This window comes from Heterodontus francisci, chromosome 1 (assembly GCF_036365525.1).
Source record: "Heterodontus francisci isolate sHetFra1 chromosome 1, sHetFra1.hap1, whole genome shotgun sequence".
NCBI classification, from domain to species: Eukaryota; Metazoa; Chordata; class Chondrichthyes; order Heterodontiformes; family Heterodontidae; genus Heterodontus; species Heterodontus francisci.
Window position 1 is genome coordinate 281306816 of NC_090371.1, and position 20824 is coordinate 281327639.

Here is a 20824-nt window from a genome sequence, read left to right on the forward strand (position 1 = left end):
TGCTCTTGCAGAGGGTCAGCATAGATACGACAGGCTGAATGGACTCTTTATATGCTGGCACCATTCTACAATTCTATTTAGGTCCCCTCACAAGAAATTGGATGATGGCAAGTGAGGCAGCCGCTCAGGGCTCAGGATTATTCAGGTACCGCTATCCTGAAGCAAGCTTTCTTAATGCAAATTTTTACTAAAAGAATGTGCTGTGCAGCCAGTCAGAGCAGACGTTCCACAGTAATTACAATTGAAATAGTTCTCCACCACAACTGCTGCTGACCCCAACCCACCTTCCTGGGACTTACCCTTGGAACAGCTACCAGTGATGGAAAGAGGTCGACATTCGTGCTCTGAAAATTTGCGAGCCGCCCATGGAGGTGCGACATGTTCTGGCAGCTCGTGTGTAAAATATTAATGAGGTCCAATTTCAGGCCAGTCTTGGGCCACTCCGTTGGACTAAAATGGGCCCAGACAAATTTTTGCCCCTTTCTGTTTTGAACAGTGGTAGTCAGTAAATATGGAAAGCATGCAAAATGATGTTATTTCACACCATACACTCAAAAAAGACTTGCTACCAATGACAGTCGGAAAGAATGCAGACCGGGTATGGATTCAATTTTCCTACTGTTTGAAGTGAAAATCTGATCATCTCTAAGGCAACATAATCTGACGCGTTGCTGCCAAGGACACAAAGGAAGAGTAAGAATTTTGATCCTTGCTTCATTGAAAGTGGAGATGCTGCATCTAACAAATAGGGGCACACATATCTGCAACAGGTGAAGTATAGGATAATAACTCGTGCTGTACGTAGCCTGCCCTCAAACCTACCAGGTTCGTCTGCACTCTGTCTGGCTGGGTTGAGGTTTCTCGGTACCGTAGTGAGGAAAGAGTTGTGCACAAATTCATTTGAAGTGCTTTGTCCTCTGCCTTGCGTTCTCTCATAGGACCATTGCACGTCATAGGAACCTGGTGCCGGAATATTCTGCAATAAAAAAACCGAAAATTAGCTACGCTTTTCAAACAAAAACTATCGCATTTTCATTTGAACTGAAGTTTATGGAAGTGACATAGGACCGGGAGGAGGTCATTTCAGCCCTTTGAGCCTATTCCGCCATTCAATTAGATTATGACTATCTGTATGTTAATTCTAACTACCCACCCTGGTTCCATAGCCCTCACCTATCCTTGCTTGACAAAAATCTATCAATCTCAGTTTTGCTATTTTAAATTGATCCCAATCCTCGCCCATCACCCTTGGTACTCACTGATCTAAATTAGATCCCTGTTGAGCAATGCTTCGGTTTTAAAATTCTCATCCTTGTGTTCAAATCTCTCCGTGGCCTTGCCCTCCCCTCCCCCACTTCCCTATCTCCAAAACCTCCTCCAATCCTGTAACTCTCCAAGATATCTGCACTCCTCCAATTCTGGTCTCATGTGCATTCCTGATTTTAGTCACTCTGCCACTGGCAGCCATGCCTTCAGCTGCCTAGACCCAGAGCTCTGAAATTCCCTCTCTAACTCTATCCCCTCTTTTAAGACGCTTCTTTAAAACCTACCTCTTTGACCAAGCTTTTGGACACCTGTTCTGTTCAGTGTCTAAGTTTTTTTGATAACAACCCTGTGAAGGGTCTTTTACTACATTAAAGGTGCTAGAGAAATGCAAATTGTTTGTTTTTAATGGAACTAAGTATAGAGAGAGATGCAGTAAATATGTTGTCGGTTATTAGACTGGCACTTGTTCAGTATGGCAGGCCGAGTGAAGAATCAGTGATTTGTTTTTAAATTAAAAGCCACTGCCTTATTCAATAATTACTGATAAGGTCTGCTAAATTTATTCTCTCTCACACACACACACACACAAACAAAGGCAATATAATTTGTATTAATTTTGTTCAGATAATTGCATTTTCTAATTGCTAGTAGGAGGTGAGGAAGAAATTTTAAAGCAGATTATTTAATTTCGGACAGCTGTTAATTGAAATGTGGATCATGTCCAAGTCTAGAAAGCCAGAGTAGTGAGGTAGAGAAAGACAGTGGCAGGCAGGGTCAGAGCAAAAGACGTAAGGGTTAGTATGCAGGTACAGCAAGTAATTAGGAAAGCTAATAGAAAGTTATCATTTATCTCGAGGGGAATTTAATACAAAAGTAGTGAGGTTATGCTTCAGTTATACAGGGCATTGGTGAGACCACATCTGGAGTACTGTGTAGAGTATTGGTCTCCTTATTTAAGGGAGGATGTAAATGCGTTGGAAGCAGTTCAGAGGAGGTTTACCAGTCTAATACCTGCAATGGGCGGGCTGTCTTACAGGCTAGGCTTGTATCCGCTGGAGTTTAAAAGAGTAAGAGGCAACTTGATTGAAACATGTAAGATCCTGAGGGGTCTTGACAGGGTGGATGTGGAAAGGATGTTTCCCCTTGTGGGAGAATCTAAAACTAGGGGTCACTGTTTAAAAATAAGGGGTCGCCCATTTATGATAGAGATGAGGAGAAATGTTTTCTCTCAGAGGGTCATGAGTCTTTGGAATTCTCTTCCTCAAAAGGCAGTGGAAGCAGAGTCTTCGAATATTTTTAAGGCAGAGGTAGATAGATTCTTGATAAGCAAGGGGGTGAAAGGTTATTGGTGGTAGGTGGAAATGTGGAATAATCAGTTCAGCCGTGAACTTGTTGAATGGTGGAGCAGGCTCGAGGGGCCGAGTGGCCTACTCCTGCTCCTAATTCGTATGTTCGTATGTATGAAGAAATGATGGCCGGGCAACGGGACCACAATTTAAATATTCAAATGAATAAAATTATTAAATTTAAATAGACTTACCTGCGATCTTGTAGGCCCAGATCTCAGTGGCCGGCACCCCTGTGCCTTCAGATCCCCGTCCGGGGAAACCCGGCGCCACACTGGTGGGGAGTGGGGAGGACGTAAGCTTGTCAGTGCTGGGGTTCGGTGGGGTCGGGGAGGGGGAGTACGGGAGTCAAATATGTAATGGGTATAGGGAACAGTGGGAGAGGTTAAACCTTAAACTTTGTGCTGTTTGGGGGGTAAGGTTAGATGTAAAAGGTAAGTGTTTTTGGGGGGGAAGGCAAATAGTTACTGTAATTGTTATCGGGGGTTGGGAAAGGGGCATTAGAAATTTAGTTATTTAATTTTGGGAGATAGGACTTTAAAAATTTAAATTGTGCAGCAGGGCTGACTGCCCTTTAAAGATAGCATCAGCGCCTGTGCAGGCAGCTGATGCCATTGCCGGGGATGGACAGCCCACCCCCTCCACAAGATGGGGAGAGTGGGCCACCCCAGCTATTTAAATGAGCCGCCGCGCTTGAGATTGCGGTAGCTCTTTGGCGCAGGTGGGCTGCCATTATTTGAGCTCGCCGGCATTTAAAATCCAGTCCTCTAGAGGCAGAGAAACAGACAGACAATGGCAGAGAGAGAGAGACACACGTACAAAGACAGAGATGAAGAGCGAAAGAGTTGTAGAGAGAGACAGAGAAAGAGAGACAGAGGGACAGACGGACAGAAGTAGAGAGAGAGAGACAAAGACTAGAGAGCCAGAAAGAAAGAGAGGGGCAGACAGACAGACAGTGAGAGACAGAGAGAGAGATAGAGAGACAGAGAGGAAGAATGACAGAGGGTCTTAAAGGAAGAAGTAGCAAATGGAGAAACAGAGATGGTAAAATTCCACTTCTCTGGGGCACAAAAAGTTGGGGTAAGTGTATTGGGCAACCATTATAACCCCATCACCCCCATCCCATCACCCACCCTAATCCCCAATCTTTCTAATAACCTCAACAGAACGAGGTGTTTGACGAGCTCCTGCTCCACTTCCACCCATTTCGTCCCAACGTTGAAGTTGAATTCCACCCCCCAGATAGTCCATTCACTGCCGGATTCATGGTGGAAAGTCAAAGTGCCTACTCCCGTTGTGACCCTGGCAGCTGGGAAAGATGTTCGAGGATAGAATTTCCGCCTTCGAAGCAGCAGGGAAAAGATCAGGAAAGTAAAGATACAAAAACAGGTGACATAATGAAGCCTTGTATAAGTTTAAATGTGAACCCAGATAATCAATGCTGATGGATCCATTGTGGATATCATAGAAGGAGGCCATTCAACCCATTGTATCTCTGCAAGAGCAAGTCAGCGAGTCTCACTCCCCTGACTTTTCCCATAGTCTGCAAATCTTTTCTCTTCAGATAATTATCCAATTCTCTTTTGAAAGCCTCGAATGAATCTGCTTCCACCACACTCTCAGGCAGTGCATTCCAGATCCTAAACACTCACAGTGTAAAAAAGCTTTTCCTCATGGCACTGATGCTTCTCTTATCTACTCTGTCCAGACCCCTCATGACTTTGAACACAGGATATAACAAAATGAGCACTAAATAAATTATAGGACGAGCAAGACATTTTTACAGACTACCTAATAAAGCGCATAATGAAACATGCTTTATAAAAGTTTTAAAAGCCATTTTCAATTATAAAGTTAGATATTTGGAAACCACTTCTGCATAAAACCAGAGGTGATTTCAGAATTTTATCCAGTACTTAATCAGCTGAACTTGTATAGGATGTTATTTTATTCATGATATAATTCTGCAGGAAGTCAGGTATCAATGAATACTTTTTGCTTCTAATTGAAAATGTTGTAGCACTGCCAGGCATAAGTAATATCTCTTAAGGTCATGACACGGAACCAACCCAGTCTTTCACAGCTCATTGCTCACAAAGTGAAGTGTGGAGGGTTCTACCTTCATGATAAAAAACATTAACACTAAGATTGGACAGAGCCTCATTGATGAAAACAGCTCAGAGACAAGTTGAGGAAGGGTGGAGGACTTCAGGTATGTGGAGAGACAGGAGAAGCTGGGGTTCTCCTTGGAGCAGAGAAGGTTAAAGGGATGATTTAATAGAGGCGTTCAAAATTATGAAGGATTTTGACTTAAGAGGAGATTTAACGGGGAGGCGGTGGCGTAGTGGTAATGTCAATTGACTAGTAATCCAGAGCCCAGGCTAATGCTCTGGGTGGGTTCGGGTCCCACCATGGCAGATGTTGAAATTTGAATTCAATTAATAAATCTGGAATTAAAGGCTAGTCTAATGGTGACCATGAAACCATTGTCGATTGTTGTAAAAACCCATCTGGTTCACTAATGTCCTTTATGGAAGGAAATCTGCTGTCCTTACCTGGTCTGGCCTACATGTGACTCCAGACCCACAGCAATGTGGTTGACTCTTAAAATGCCCTCTGAAATGGCCCAGCAAGCCACTCAGTTCAAGGACAATTAGGGATGGGCAACAAATGCTGGCCTATCCAGTGACGCCCACATCCCACAAACGAATTTTTTTTTAAATCAAGGAGTTGAACGGTTTTGAACGAGTAAGTAAAATGAGACTGTTTCCACTGGAAGGAGGGTTGGTAACCAGAGGACACAGACTGAAAGAAAGTGGCAAAAGAAACTAAAATAAAAATAGAAAATGCTGGTAATAGCAAGCCTGGCAGCATCTGTGGAGAGAGAAATGGAGTTAATGGGCTGAATTTTACCGGAATAGCTGAGATCCCGTTGCTGGGGCTGAAAGCGGGAGCAGACTCCACTTCAGTCACTGGCAAAACACGGGGAAGCATATTCCCTGCAGTGGCCAATTAAGTGGCTACCGCTAGTGGTGACACTACTGGGGCTGCACCTTCAGGATGAGCGTGCCTGCGCCCTCAAAGACAGGTAAGTGGGGTCTGGGGGCACGGGGGCCCAGCAGGCAGGCCCTGGTGATCGGGGTGGGGCTGGTCACTGGGAGCAGATGGCATCTTGCCGTGCGGCAGCCACTGCCCCCCCCCCCCCCAGAGGGCCTCTCTGCAGGCCAAGGAGGGCACTCCGACCCCGGAGCCCACTGGGAGGCCGCCAGGTTGCACTGGATGGCCTCCGGGGCCCACCACTGGCAAAATGCCTGCAGAGGCGGGAAGAGGCCCTTAATTGGCTCATCTGGGTTCCCAGCAGGCAGCACGTCTGCCAGCTTTCCCACCGCTGCCGAAATGGCATAGCAACGAGACGACATCGCGCAAGTCCCACGCCACCAACACCCTCCCCTCCCCCCCCACTCCACCCCCCCCCCCCCGCCCCTGGCAACCATTTTTCCAGCCTTCCCATCTCCCAATCCGTTGTCAAGGAGTTGGTAAAATTCCAGCTTCAGGTTGGACTGTACGGACAGTTGAATAAAGCAAAATGTCTTTTCCCCCTAGTGTCTGTGAAACTAAGGATAAATCAATAAAATCCAAAAACATGATTTGTCCATGTAATCTGATGTTGTGCAAGCAAAACATGACGACAGCGTGGTCCATTCTGATTCCATTCACCTTTTATCCCCCACAATTGCCAGCTAATTAAAAAGTCAGATTCATTCCCATCTGAGAACGTCAATCACCACAAGAGATAAACAATGGGTTTGGAACTGTGAAACCAACTAATTCATGCTTATAATAAGATTGCAGTCCCATTCCAGGTGGAGAAGCTACACAGGCTCAGTGGGCCCCGACTGCCCTGTCAGTAACGTGTCAAAGATGCAGCCACAAGAAAGCCCCTAATGTGCCTGATTGCCCCATTAGTCCTGTCACGTCTAGTCTGACAATGCAAACATCAGTGGCTGCATTAGATTAGGGTCCTGCCCTCTAACCCCTGCAGCAGACTCGAATGATTTTCGCAAACATCCGTCAGCATTTGCTACAAATGTTGGGAGTACATAACAAGATTATCACTGGCTACTTCACCTGAGCCCTGTGCTGATGTCTGTAGATCCATTTATACCAGTTAATGAACTGCTGCATCACTAAGCAGATGATACATGGTGGCCAAGAGTGCAAACCTTTGAGCGGCGATTGAATAAACTAGGCCTCTATTCTCTGGAGTTTAAAAGACAGAGAGGTGATCTCATTGAAACACTTGTGGGGCTAAACACATATGAGAGGGCTTGGCAGGATAGAGGCTTGGAGGCTGTTTCCCCTGTCTGGGAGTCTAGAACATAGGGTCACAGTCTCAGGATAAGGGGTTGGCCATTTCAGACTGAGATGAGGAGAAATTTCTTCACTCAAAGGGTTCTGAATCCTTCGAATTTTTACCTGAGAGAGCAGTGGATGCTCAGTCATTGAGTATAATCAAGACAGAGGTCGATACTGTGGGAATCAATGGATAAAGGGACAGTGTGGGAAGGCGGAAATGTGGTAGATCAGTCATGATCTTGTTGAATGGCGGAGCAGGCTTGAAGGGTCGTATGGTCGATTCCTGCTCCTATTTCTTATGTTTTTATGTTCAATACAGCACAACCTTAAATAATGATTTGACAATTGACAAATCTCCTTTCTCCCAATAAAAATTGAATTCTTCATTAAAAGCACTCACTGCAATAATATAAAATAAACGATTATGTGAGCTTGACAGAACAGCTAGGATTGCCTACCCTCCAAGATTGTTCTGGAATCTCCAGGAATTAAAGGTCAATCTCTAAGACACTGCTGTAAGTAACTCCAGGAGAAAAATAATAGAAGCATTCAAAAATGTGATATGAAAACTTTCATTTATTAGTTAGAAAAATATTGGGCATGAAAAAAATTACTGTATGATTGGATGATTCTTGAATGCCAATTAGGTAATGAAAAGTATATTTGCTTTCCGATTGGCCATTGGAAGGCAGAGAGACAGAACAATGGATGTGTTGGGGGACCAATGGCAAGAGTTGGGGGCCGGTGCAGTTAGAGGCAGGAGGTTATATGATGAAACCTCCAGGAGTACGCCTAACCCAGCGGTTCTCAAAGTGTCCACCCGGTGGTCTGCGGGCTTGTCCAAAATGCATGTCAGTCACACGCAAAATCACAGCTGAAGCCATAAGAGAGGACAGGCCAGAACCCTCATTTCCATCACCCGCATGACATCACGCAACCAGACCGGCTCCCGCATATATGGCCGAGTCGTCATAATCATAAGCAACAGCAGTTCTTATTATAACATACTACTGTGAGATCGCAATTTCAACACTTGTGGGGCTGAAAACAAAGAAGAACCGGCTGAACATAAAGTCTGACACAAGACTGAAGCTCTCCAGCTTGGAACCAGATATTGGTGCCTCATCAAAAGCAACGCATTCTTCCCATTAATTCTGATGAGTTTTTTTGCAGTGGCAAGTGAAAGCGGGTGGGGGTCGGACCAGTAGGTGGTCCCTGCGGGGTCTTTTGCCCTGCCTAAGTGGTCCACAAACAAAAAAGGTTTGAGAACCACTGATGTAACCATAGTTGGCAACCTCAGGATCATTATGCTAGCTCACTCAGTTACACATCAAGGGTAGTGGACTATAATGAGTTCCCATAATATCCTGCACTCCAACTATTATCCAGACTATCAAGAGAGGCATAAGTGAACCCCAGTCCTTCACTCGCACAAAGTGTGGGACACAAACCCATAGATAAGGATAGAAAACAATATTAAATATGGAAGGTGACTGAAACTGCTGCAAAAAAAACTCATCAGCACCTCCCAGTGGCTGATTACAGAAAGGCAGCGATCAAATTCTGGTAATAAGTTGCCTGCATGTCAAGCAGTCATGTAAATGGTGCATGACACAGGACTTAAAAGAGAGAACTAAGTAAAAATAAACATACATAATCAATTAACCCTGTATTCTATCCGGAATCTTTAACAGAAGTGTATTTTTTATTGGTGATCTTGGCTATCTATTAGCCCTTCAAAAGCTACTTAAAACAAGTTTATTTAAACAAGTTTTCTTTTACTATTATTTATTCATTCTTGGGATGCGAACATCACTGGCAAGGCCAGCATTTGTTGCCCATGCCTAACAACTCTCGTGAAGGTGGTGGTGAGCTGCAGCCCATTTGGTGCGGGTATGCCCAAAGTGCTGTTAGGGAGGGAGTTCCAAGATTTTGACCCAGCAACAATGAAGGAACAGTGATATAGTTCCAAAGTCAGGATGGTTTGTGACTTCGAGGGGAACTTGAAGTTGGTGGTGTTTCCATGTGCCTGCTGCTCTTGTCCTTCTAGGTGGTAAAAGACGCAAGTTTGAAAGGTGCTGTTGAAGAAGTCTTAATGTGTTGCTGCAGTGCAGCAGTGCTGTAGATGGTACACACTGCTGCCACTGTGCGCTCGTGGTGAAGGGAGTGAATGTTTAAGGTGATGGATGGGGTGACGATCAAGCAAGTTGCTTTGTCCTGGATGGTGTCGAGTGTTGTTGGAGCTGTACTCAGCCTGACAAGTAGAAAGTATCCCAACACACTACTGACTTGTGCCTTGGAGACAGTGGATAGGTTTTGGAGAGCTAGGAGGTGAGTTACTCGCCACATAATTCTCAACCTCTGAGATTCTCTTGCAACCACAGTGTTTATGTGGCTGCTTCAGTTAAGTTTCTGGTCAATGGTAACCCCCAGGATGTTGATGGTGGGGCATTAGTGATGGTAATGCTATTGAATGTCAAGGAGTGATGGTTAGATTCTCTCTTGTTGGAGATGGTCATTTCTCAGCATTTGTGTGGCATGAATTGGCATTTGTGTGGCGTGAATTGGCACACTCTCAACATATAATCCCTGATCTGCCTCTAGGCACCATGAGATCCAGGACAGATGTAACAGTGAGCCAATTTTGTCTTATGAATGCAAAATTGGGACTATTGCCATTGGGATTATTGTAGATGCAAATTTTAAAGGGTTTCAGTTTAGGAACAGATTCTGCAAGAGGAATAACAATGAGCCAGTCAATGCTTGCCGTTATTATGGAGATAATCAGATTTAGTGATGTTAATTGAGGGATAAATATTGACCAGAACACTGATGAAGAACTCCCCTGCTCTTCTTCAAATAGTGCCATGGGATTCTTTCCATCCACCTGAGAGAGCAGACAAGGTCTCAGTTTAACATCCGATCCGAAAGATAGCACCTCTGACAGTGCAGCAATCACTCAGTACTGCACTGAGAGTGTCAGACTAGATTTTGTGCTCAGATCTCTGGGGCAGAACTTGAATACACAACTTTTCACCAGGAGGCAAAAGAGTGTTACCCACTGATCAGAGGCTGACACTTTAGTTGGCAATATACATGGGATTAAGTCAGATATTTTATATATTGTTGAATAATTCAGTATCATCATATTGATTGCCTGTCAAATAGGTTATAGTATTTCACTAAACACTATAACAGAGCCAACTGTGTAACAGCCCCGACAATCAAATTTTTCTGCAGCACCTGTGGAAGAGTCTGTCACTCTAGAATTGGCCTTTATAGCCACTCCAGGCGCTGCTCCATAAACCACTGACCACCTCCGGGCGCTTACCCATTGTCTCCCGAGACAAGGAGGCCAAAGAAGATTGTATTTCTTGCTCCTGTGTAGTGACTTAGGATCGAATATTTGTTGAATTTTTTTTCCAGCTTCTGTTATCATTTTCACTTGCCATCAATTAACCGTGATTTTTCTTTTCTGGCTTATTTAGATGAACTGTGGAGCAACTGAAATAGGGGATGTGCAAGAAGTCAACATGGGAGGAGTGCAGAGATCTCGAAGAATTAAAGTGAGCTTTCATTTTCTAAATGGATGGAGGAGGTTACAGAGTTCGGGAGGGACAAGGCCATGGATAGATTTGAAAACAAGGATGAAAGTTTTGGAATTGAGCCATTGCCAGACCTGGAGCCAATGTAGGTCAGCAAGGACAGGGGTGATAGTTGAATGGGACTTGATGTAAGTTAGGATGCAGGCAGCAGAGTTTTGGATGAGCTCAAGTTTATGGAGGCTGGAAGATGGAAAGCTGGCCAGGAGAGCGATGGAATAATAAAATCTCGAGGTAACAAAGGCATGGATGAGGTTCACTGTACTTAGTGCAAACAAATTAAACAGGGTCTTAAATTAAGTGATTTTTTTTTAAAGTGGAAGACAATGCATCAGAATAGGTCAGTGAATAACATATTCCCGAAGATAGTCAAAGCAACAACGTTCAATTATGCTTTCGAGCTGAATAAGGATTAACAAGGCAGTTGTAAAGCATATGCAGCAATTGAGGGGCAGAATGCCCACAGGGAACACTGAAGTGCATTCCTTGTAAATGCTATTATCTTCACACACAAAGGAGCTGCTCAGTAACAAGCCTTGGTAGAACTGTCCTGTCCTAATGCTTGTGTCCCCACTGTGTGTGAGGATACTGATATCCTCCCGCCTGCCACTTTTCAATTCTAGCTTGTTGACAAACCTCGGGGAAATGTACTCAATAGAATTGGTTGCTGCAAGCTCTGCTGCTGCATACACTTCATTAAGCTCCTCATTTCGAGCTAGGTTAATGGCAACATGACCTGAAAGGGAGGGCATTTAATGTCAACAACAAGTTAAAGAGAAAACTGAAGCTTTACGTGAAATCATAATGCAACAATAGATTATACATTGCTAACAGATTATCACAGAATCACAGAATTGTAACAGTGCAGAAGGAGGCCATTCGGCCCATCGTGCCTGCACCAGCTCAATTCACTCAGTTCCATTCCCCTGCCTTCTCCCCGTAACCCTGCACATTCTTCCTTTTCATGTAACAGTCTAATCCCCTTTTGAATGCTTCAGTTGAACCTGCCTCCACCACACTCTCAGGTAGTGCATTCCAGACTTTAACCACTTGTTATGTGAAAAAGTTTTTCCTCGTGTCACTTTTGCTTCTCTTACCAATTACTTTCAATCTGTGCCCCCTCATTCTCGATCCTTTCATGAGTGGGAACAGTTTCTCTCTATCTACTCTGTCCAGACTCCTCATGATTTTGAATACCTCTACCAAATCACCTCTCAGCCTTCTCTTCTCCAAGGAAAACAGCCCCAACTTCTCCAATCTATCTTCATAACTGAAAGTCCTCATCCCTGGAACTATTGTCATGAATCTTTTCTGTACTCTCTCCAATGCCCTCACATCTTTCCTTAAGTGCAGCTCCCAGAATTGGACTCAATACTCCAGTTGAGGCCAAACTAGTGTCTTATGCAAGTTCAACATAACCTCCTTGCTCTTGTACTCTATGCCCCTATTAATAAAGCCCAGGATACTGTATGCTTTATTAACTGCTCTCTCAACCTGTCCTGCCACCTTCAATGATTTATGCACATATACACCCAGGTCTCTCTGCTCCTGCACTCCCTTTAGAATTGTACCCTTTATTTTATATTGTCTCTCCATGTTCTTCCTACCAAAATGAATCACTTCACATTTCCAGACTTCGCTATCAGATTGTCGAGCACTAAATGGCTCTCATTTGTCAGATACTTTTTTAAAAAATAAGCTGCTTTCACTGCTTGGTTGTTTCATTTCTTTGAAATGTTGCCTTCACAAGAATCACTGCACTTCAAAGTAATCTGTTCTATGAGGAGCACTTTAGAGGTCTCTGAGAGATGTGATAAGGTGTTATACAAATGCAAGTTTTCTCGTCTTTAACCTTACATCAAATATATTTAATCCAACTCTTGAAGTCCAGTTTGCAACTCATAGAATCGTACAGCACAGAAGGAGGCCATTCAGCCATCGTGCCTGTGCCAGCTCTTTCAAAGAGCTATCCAATTAGTCCCACTCACTCTGCCCTGTTCCCATAGCGCTGCAAGTTTTTCTTCTTGAACTATTTCTCCAATTCCACTTTGAAAGTTACTATTGAATCTGCTTCCACCGCCCTTTCAGGCAGCGCATTCCAGATCACAGCACTTCAATGCATAAAACTCCATATAAATGTTTCCACTATTTGCACTAAACACTTCAGCAGATGTTTTACAGGTGTGAATTCTTCACAAATTTCTAGATTTCAGAAATACTTTGTAACATCTTTCGTAATTCAGATTCAAGAGTTGATATGCACAGGAGTATCAGCCTTGACTATGAGCTCAAGTCCAGGAATGAGCTTGAACCCACGCCTTCTGTCTTGGGAGGCAAGAAGAAGCAAACTGACACATAGATGAATGCAATGAAGTTTGTTCCCAACTCACAAATATTTTAAGAATGAAACCCCTAGTTCCTACTTCATCAAAACATCCTAGAAGACTGAGCAATCCATCACCAGTCTAGGTTTGTTGTGTTTCAACCAGTAGCTTCTTGTTGTAATGAATGTACAATTTTATTTGTACATTCACTGAAGTATTGGCATCAAGACTAGTTTAGAGTTCATAAAATTAACAAATATCTAAACTACAACATATGCATTTGAATTTATTCATTAAAAACACATGTACAGACAACAAAACAACAGTCCATGTGGATCAGAAGCAATAAGTAGTTAATTTATACTAAAAAGAGTGACAGAGTCAATTGGGGCTGAGTGCATTATGTCACTGACTACGCCACCTATTAAACTTCAGAGACGTCTGTAAGAGAAGAGTGATGCCATCTTCAATCTTATATGAACTGGCAAGACTTATTTTTGGCACAAATGATCCTATGCATTATATGAAGAAACCAGTCTTCCGTATTCATTACTGTGTAGCTCCATCAGCTACAGTTCCAAACCAATTGCTTACTAATGTAAAGTAAAGGATGATCAGGACCCCCCAGTGCTAACATTGTAACAATACAGCTATTGAGCCGAGATGAATAATAGTCAATGTCTGCATGCAGTCATTCTATTTTTTTCTCTCTTTATTTGATGGATAGTTTAACAATTCACTTGGAACTATTAGCCTGTTATTGTTGCATTAAGATAGGGTAAACTCAGTCTCAACATGAATACTCAATGTCTCATACAGATATCAAATAGTTGCCCAGCTGCAATAGTGGGTTCATTATTGGATCAGCACGAGCACTTATCTTTAGCCAAAGTAACCATGCACAGCTGAAGGATGGTGACTAGCCCCACCCAGTGACACGTGCCCCCCCCCACCCCCGCCACGACACTTATAATTACGAAAGTGTGCTTAAAGTAGTAAAAGGTCCCAAGGCGCTTTACAGGAGCATTATCAATCAAAATTCAACACCGAGCCACGTAAGGAGATAGTAGATCAGATGATCAAACTTAGTTAAAGAGGTCTTAAGTAGCATCTTAAAGGAGCAGAGAGAGGTGGAGAGGTTTAGGGAGGGTATTCCAGAGCTTAGGGCCTTGGCAGCTGAGTGGTGGAGCGATTAAAATAGGGGATGCTCAAGAGGCCACAATTGGAGGAGTGCAGAGATCTTGGAGGGATGTAGGGCTGAAGGAGGCTACAGAGATAGGGAGAGGCAAGACCATGGAGGGATTTGAAAACAAGGATGGGAATTTTTAAATCGAGTCAATGGCGATCAGCAAGCAGAGGGGTTCTCCAGTATGTTCATTCAAACAAACAAGAATAGACAGTATATATATCTGCACAAACAGACTGAAAACCTACCATTGGCCAAACTTTGATTAATTCCCCCATTGTTCAAAATACAAAATGCCACTATTACAGTGGCCACAACAGGACTATGCAGAACCACATTCATTAAGTGTTGCTGGGAGGAATCTAAGGACCTAGTCACATGAAGATATTAACTCCTCCCATCCTTCTTAAAAAAAGGATTTTAGAACATTTTACCTCATTCTTGTGAAAAAACCCACGGTTTGAGGCCACAGCATTGGCAACAGTAGATCAGCAACCTGAGATTTCAGTATATTACCAGTAATCAGTTAGTTGGTCACCATAGGTGGTAAAGTCACATCATCAGATGCCAGTTATAGTGAAATTTAATCTTTAGTGACATTTCCCAGCACAGTAAGTATGTGAAGCTATTGGACCCCTCATCTTTCCAGAGACGAGTGACCTCAAACTTTTTTGGTTGAAAGACCCCTTTTCAAATGGATTAGTAATCATGGACCCCACCCTCCATATAAATTACAATACAATATAACACTTCTAATATGAAAGTGCTTCATGTAAAGAGTGTTTTAATGATGCTTTTAAGAAAACAGTTATTTGCATTTGTGCTGCTTTCAGCAGTCCTCCATGGGCACTACCCTCCTAGGTGAACACATGTGCTGTGCTGCACATGTGGCAGCCACACTCCGCTCCTGCCTCCGGGTCAGGTTATCGCCCAGATCCCCTGGAAAGTCTCTACAGACACCCAAAGGTCAGCAGACCCCACTGCCATAGACCATGCACATATTACTCATACACAGAGTCTGCTCCACCCATATAACCTCCTGAGGGGAAGTGGAGATATCCCAAACTGTCCAAGAGTAATCAAGCAAATTCCAGAACATCTATCTGTCCTTATGTTTTCTTTATTTAAATCTGGTCTGTCCTTCACACCCAACCCCCATACCCAACCCCACCCCAACCCCCACACCCCCACCCCACCCCAACCCGCACACCCCCACCCCAACCCCCAAACCCCACCCCCACCCCAACCCGCACACCCCCACACCCAACCTCCACCCCAACCCACACACCCCCACCCCAACCCCCACACCCAACCTCCACCCCAAGCCCCCACCCCAACCCCCACACCCACACCCCCACCCCACACCCAATCCCCACCCCCACTTTCCCCAACTCAACTGAGGACTATCTTGTGCTACAGTAAATTCTCAGCAAGTATCTATGTCTATAACCTCCAATCCTGTTTCCCACCGGGCATTTACCCAGCTCCCATTAGAAGGACCTAATGTAGTGTCTCAATTGGATATTGCCGAGTTCTGTTCTTGCACGCATTAGCCTACAGAGAAAAATAGTCTATTAAACTCCAATAGCATTGGGAGACTTTACCATTTTGAAACCTGCTCTCCAAGAGGAACAATTTATTTGCAGAGTGGAATGCTTTGTCACAGGGAGAGAATGATGCATCCTTTGGAGAAAGACTTTATATATCACTTTTCACAACTTCAGGATGCCCCAAAGTGCTTTCTATCCATTGGTACTCTTTTGAAGTACAGTTACTATTGCAATGTAGGAAATACAGTCGGCAAATTGTGCACAGAATGCTCTCACAAACAATAACAAAATAAATGAGCAGATAATCTGTTTTTTAGAATGGCTGATTGAGGGATCAATATTATCCAGGGAACTGGGGAGAACTCCAAAGCTCTTCTTTGAAATAGTGCCGTGGGATCTTTTACATCCACCTGAGAAGGCAGACAGGGGCCTTGCTTTAACGTCTCATCCAAAAGGTGGCACCTCTGACGGTGCTGCAGTCCCTCGGTACTGCACTTTAGCATTAGTCTAGATTATGTGCTTAAGACTCTGGAGTGGCACTTGCACCCACAACTATGAGGTGAGAGCACTAATCTCAATCTTACCTCTTGCACTTTTGTTGAGATTGCTGACGCATCAGAGTTTTGTGATGTTACATTATGGTACTAGATTCAATGCGACGGGGGAGAAGGTCTCAAAGAATCTTTTGGAGTCGAATGATTGTACATAAAACATAAAAATGTCCTTCAGAATCGAGAGAACGGAGAGTCATTCATCGCAGTTGTTCAATGCCGTATTCTTATGTGAATGGATGCAGTTAAATCAATGCAAGTTAAAGAGACACTGAATATTGTGCGGCGAGCAAAGTAACAGTTCGCTATTCTTCAGCAGCCTGCAGTGTTGGACTGAGCAATGAGACATCATTTATCAAAAGACTTATTCTGTAATATTTAAAGTAACAATGCCAAATTTCAGTGACCGGTTCCCAATGGCATTAACAAAACTATTTCAACAACAACTTGCAATTATATAGCACCTTTAACATAGGTTAACGTCTCAAGGCGCTTCACAGGATGGATTATTGGACAACAACTGACATTGAGCCAAAGAAGGAAACATTACATGAGAAGATCAAAAACTTGGTCAAAGAGGTAGGTTTCAAGGAGAGTCTTAAAGGAGGAGAGAGAGGTGGTGAGGCTAGAGGAGGAAATTCCAGTGCTCAGGGCCTAGACGGCTGAAGGTTCAGCTGTCAATGGTGGGGTGAAGGAAGTGGACATTTGACAAGAGGCCAGAATTGGGTCCGCGCAGAAATCTTGGAGGGTTGTAGGGCTAGAGGAGGTTACAGAGATAGGGAGGGGCATGGGCGTGGAAGGATTTGAAAACAAGAATGAAAATTTTAAAGTCGACGCGTTGCTAGACCAGGATCTATTTATTGCAGGCCATTGAGCACTGGGGTGATGGCTACGAGCAGCAGAGTTTTAAATGCAGTTAATTTAATGGAGGCGTGAAGTTGGGAGACCAGCCAGGAGAGCAGTGGAATAGTTGAGTCTGGAATCTGGGAATCAGGGGAGGTCGAGGTCACAATTGGAGAGGGTCAAGGTCATGTGTGGTGGCCATCAGCTGCTCATGTGGTTCGAATGTGGAATTCAGGTAAATTGTTCGACCATGGGTGGCCGTGCCTTCAGCTGCCTGGGCCCTAATTCTGGAGTTCCCTCCCTAAACCTCTCTCCGTCTCCACCTCTCTCTACCCCTTTAAAACACTCCTCAACACCGATCTCACCCGTGCTAATATCTCCTTATGTGGTGTCAAATTTTGTCTGATAATGCTCCTGTGGAGCACCTTGGGATATTTGGCTACATTAAAGGAGTTTATATAAACACAAGCTATTTTTGTGGAATGATCAGTTTCAATACTGTCAGAGAGAGAGAAGAGACTCAAGGAATTAAAACTTCAATCATCCATCGGGCGAGTTCGGGTGCAGGTGGGCTGGAAAGTTGTGCGCTCAGTTCCAGACGTCTCAGTGACATGTTGCAATTTTCAAAAGGAGGGCTCTTCCGATTAATTGCTTGTGAACTCATTGTAGAGCTGGTTAAGAGTACTAACAGTCAGGGGAGATGGTGGCATAGTGGTAATGTCATTAAACTAGTAATCCAGAGGCCAAGACTAATACCCCGGGGACATGGGTTCAAATCCCACCATGGCAGCTGGTGGAATTTACATTCAATTAATTAGTAAATTCAATTAATTAATAAAAATCTGGAATTGAAAGCTAGTGAAACTAGCATCAATTGCTGTAAAAACCCATCTGGTTCGCTAATGTCCTTTGGGGAAGGAAATTTGCTCTCCTTACATGGTCTGGTGTGCATGTGACTGCAGACTAAAGGCCTGCTTGGGTCTGCAAATGAGACCCAACCCCAGCCTGAGTCCTTCCATTTTTTCCCGTGCCCGACCTGACCATTAGTTAACCAACCCTCTCTTTTTCACTTTGCTCCTTACTGCACAAGCTTAAAATAACTGTCACAAAACCACCTTTAAAGTCCAAAAAGTAAATTAACATTAAAGTCACTTACCTGAGGTTGTGAGAGTGCGTGTCCGATCTGGCCCGACCCGACCCGAGCCCGAATGCTGGACCTGGAAGTGCGACCCGACCCGACCCAAACCAGACACATGTCATTGGGTCCCATCGGGTTCGGGTCGGGTGGCAGGCCTTTACTCCAGACCCACAGCAATGTGGTTGACTCTTAAAATGTCCTCTGAAATGGCCTAACAAGCCACTCAGTTGTCAAGGGCAATTAGGGATAGGCAACAAATGCTGGCCTTGCCAGCAATGCTCACATCCCATGAAAAAATATATATTAAAACATTTAGGATTTTCAAATAGCAAGAACGGGGAACATGGAGGATCTACATACGAACATACAAATCAGGAGCAGGAGTAGGCCATGCGGCCCCTCGAGCCTGCTTCACCATTCAATAAGTTCATGGTTGAACTGATTTCTCCACATTACCACCTACCCCCAATAACCTTTCACCCCCTTGCTTATCAAGAATCTATCTACCTCTGCCTTAAACATATTCAAAGACTCTGCTTCCACTGCCTTTTGAGGAAGACAGTTCCAAAGACACACGACCCTCTGAGAAAAAATTTATCCTCATCTCTGACTTAAGTGGGCGACCCCTAGTTCTAGATTCTCCCACAGGGGGAAACATCCTTTCCACATCCATCCTGTCAAGACCCCTCAGGATCTTATATGTTTCAATCAAGTCGCCTCTTGCTCTTCTAAATTCCAGTGGATACAAACCTAGCCTGTCCAAACTTTCCTCGTAAGACAGCCCGCCCATTCCAGGTATTAGTCTAGTAAACCATCTCCGAACTGCTTCCAACGCATTTACATCCTTCCTTCAATAAGGAGACCAATACTGTATACAGTACTCCAGATGTGGTCTCACCAATGCCCTGTATAACTGAACCATAACCTCACGACTTTTGTATTCAATTCCCCTCGTGATAAACAGTAACATTCTATTAGCTTTCCTAATTACATGCTGTACCTGCATACTAACCTTTTGCGATTCAATCACTAGGACACCCAGATCCCTCTGCATCTCAGAGATCCGCAATCTCTCACCATTTAGATAATATGCTCCTTTGTTATTCTTCCTGCCAAAATGGACAATTTCGCATTTTCCCACATTATACTCCATCTGCCAGATTTTTGCCCACTCACTTAACCTATCTATATCCCTTTGTAGCCTCCTTATGTCCTCTTCACAACCGACTTTCCTACCTATCTTTGTGTCATCAGTAAATTTAGCAACCATACCTTCGGTCCCTTCATCTAAGTCATTTATATAAATTGTAAAAAGTTGAGGACATGTTTGAGCATAGCTGTGCGGAAAACAGTGGGAGCCATTAGTGCTAATGACTGCAGAGTGGAAAAGTTGCATAAAATGAGACATTTAAACTCAGTTGCTCATGCAGTGGCACAGAGTTGTCATTGCTAGAGCTGAGAGGCTTGATTTTGTGAGGAGAGTGCGTTTGGACTCTTGAAAGGGACGTGGGACTGCCGGCATTCATGGTAACCTCTAGCCATGCCCACTTGGTCTGGCTCGCTGGAGGTCTTCTTCCAGATAGAAGGAAGAGTACAGCTCTCCTGTCCGCCACAGCTCGATCAGGCCCATTTCAAACCCTTTCATAAATCTAAAGACCTCTATCAGGTCATCTTCCCAGTCTTGTCTTTTCGAGGGAAGCCTCTTCGACCTTTCCTGACAGTGGCTCTCTTAGTTCTGGTATCATCCCTGGCTCAACCATCTGCAGCTGCTTCATCAATGACCTTCCCTCCCTCATAAGGTCAGAAGTGGGGCTTTTCGCTGATGATTGCACAATTTTCAGCACCATTCGCGACACCTCAGATGATGAAGCAGCCCATGCCCACATGAAGCAAGACCCAGCCAACATTCAGGCTTGGGCTGATAAGTGTCAAGTAACATTCGCGCCAGATAAGTGGCAGGCAATGACTATCTCTAACAAGAGAGAATCTAATCATCTCCCCTTTACGTTCAATGGCATTACCATCGCTGAATCCTCCACTATCAACATCCTGGGGGTTATCATTGACCAGAAATTGAACTGGACCAACTATATAAATACTGTGGCTACAAGAGCAGGTCAGGTACTGGGAATTCTGTGGCAGTTGACTCACCTCCTGACTCCCCAAAGCCTGTCCAAAATCTACAAGTCACAAGTCAATAGTGTGGTGGAATACTCGACACTTGCCAAGACTATGAGTGCAGTTCCAACAACACTCAAGAAGCTCAACACCATCCAGGACAAAGCAGTCCACTTGATCAGCACCCCATCCACCATCTTAAACGTTCACTCCCTCCACCACTGACGCACAGTGGCAGCAGTGTGTACCATCTACAAGATGCACTGCAGCAATTCACCAAGGCTCCTTAGACAGCACCTTCCAAACCCGCAACCTCTACCAACTAGAAAGACAAAGGCAGCAGATACATGGGAACACCACCACCTGCAGGTTCCCCTCCAAGCCACACACCATCCTGACTTGGAACTATATCGCCATTCCTTCACTGTCACTGGGTCAAACTCCTGGAACTCCCTCCCGAATAGCACTGTGGGTGTACCTACACCCCCAATGACTGCAGCGGTTCAAGCAGATGGCTCATCCCCACCTTCTGAAGGGCAATTAG

At 44.2% G+C, this 20824-nt stretch overlaps 1 protein-coding gene across 2 annotated transcripts in view; it reads right to left on the reverse strand.

Moving 5' to 3' along the window:
- Positions 1-20824, reverse strand: part of stpg2 (sperm-tail PG-rich repeat containing 2) — a 343238-nt gene that overhangs the window by 173624 nt on the left and 148790 nt on the right. For both annotated transcript variants that reach the window (XM_068046189.1, XM_068046199.1), the window contains exon 12: positions 823-976. In XM_068046189.1, the coding sequence (XP_067902290.1) occupies positions 823-976 (154 nt within the window). The remainder of the gene's footprint in view (positions 1-822; positions 977-20824) is intronic.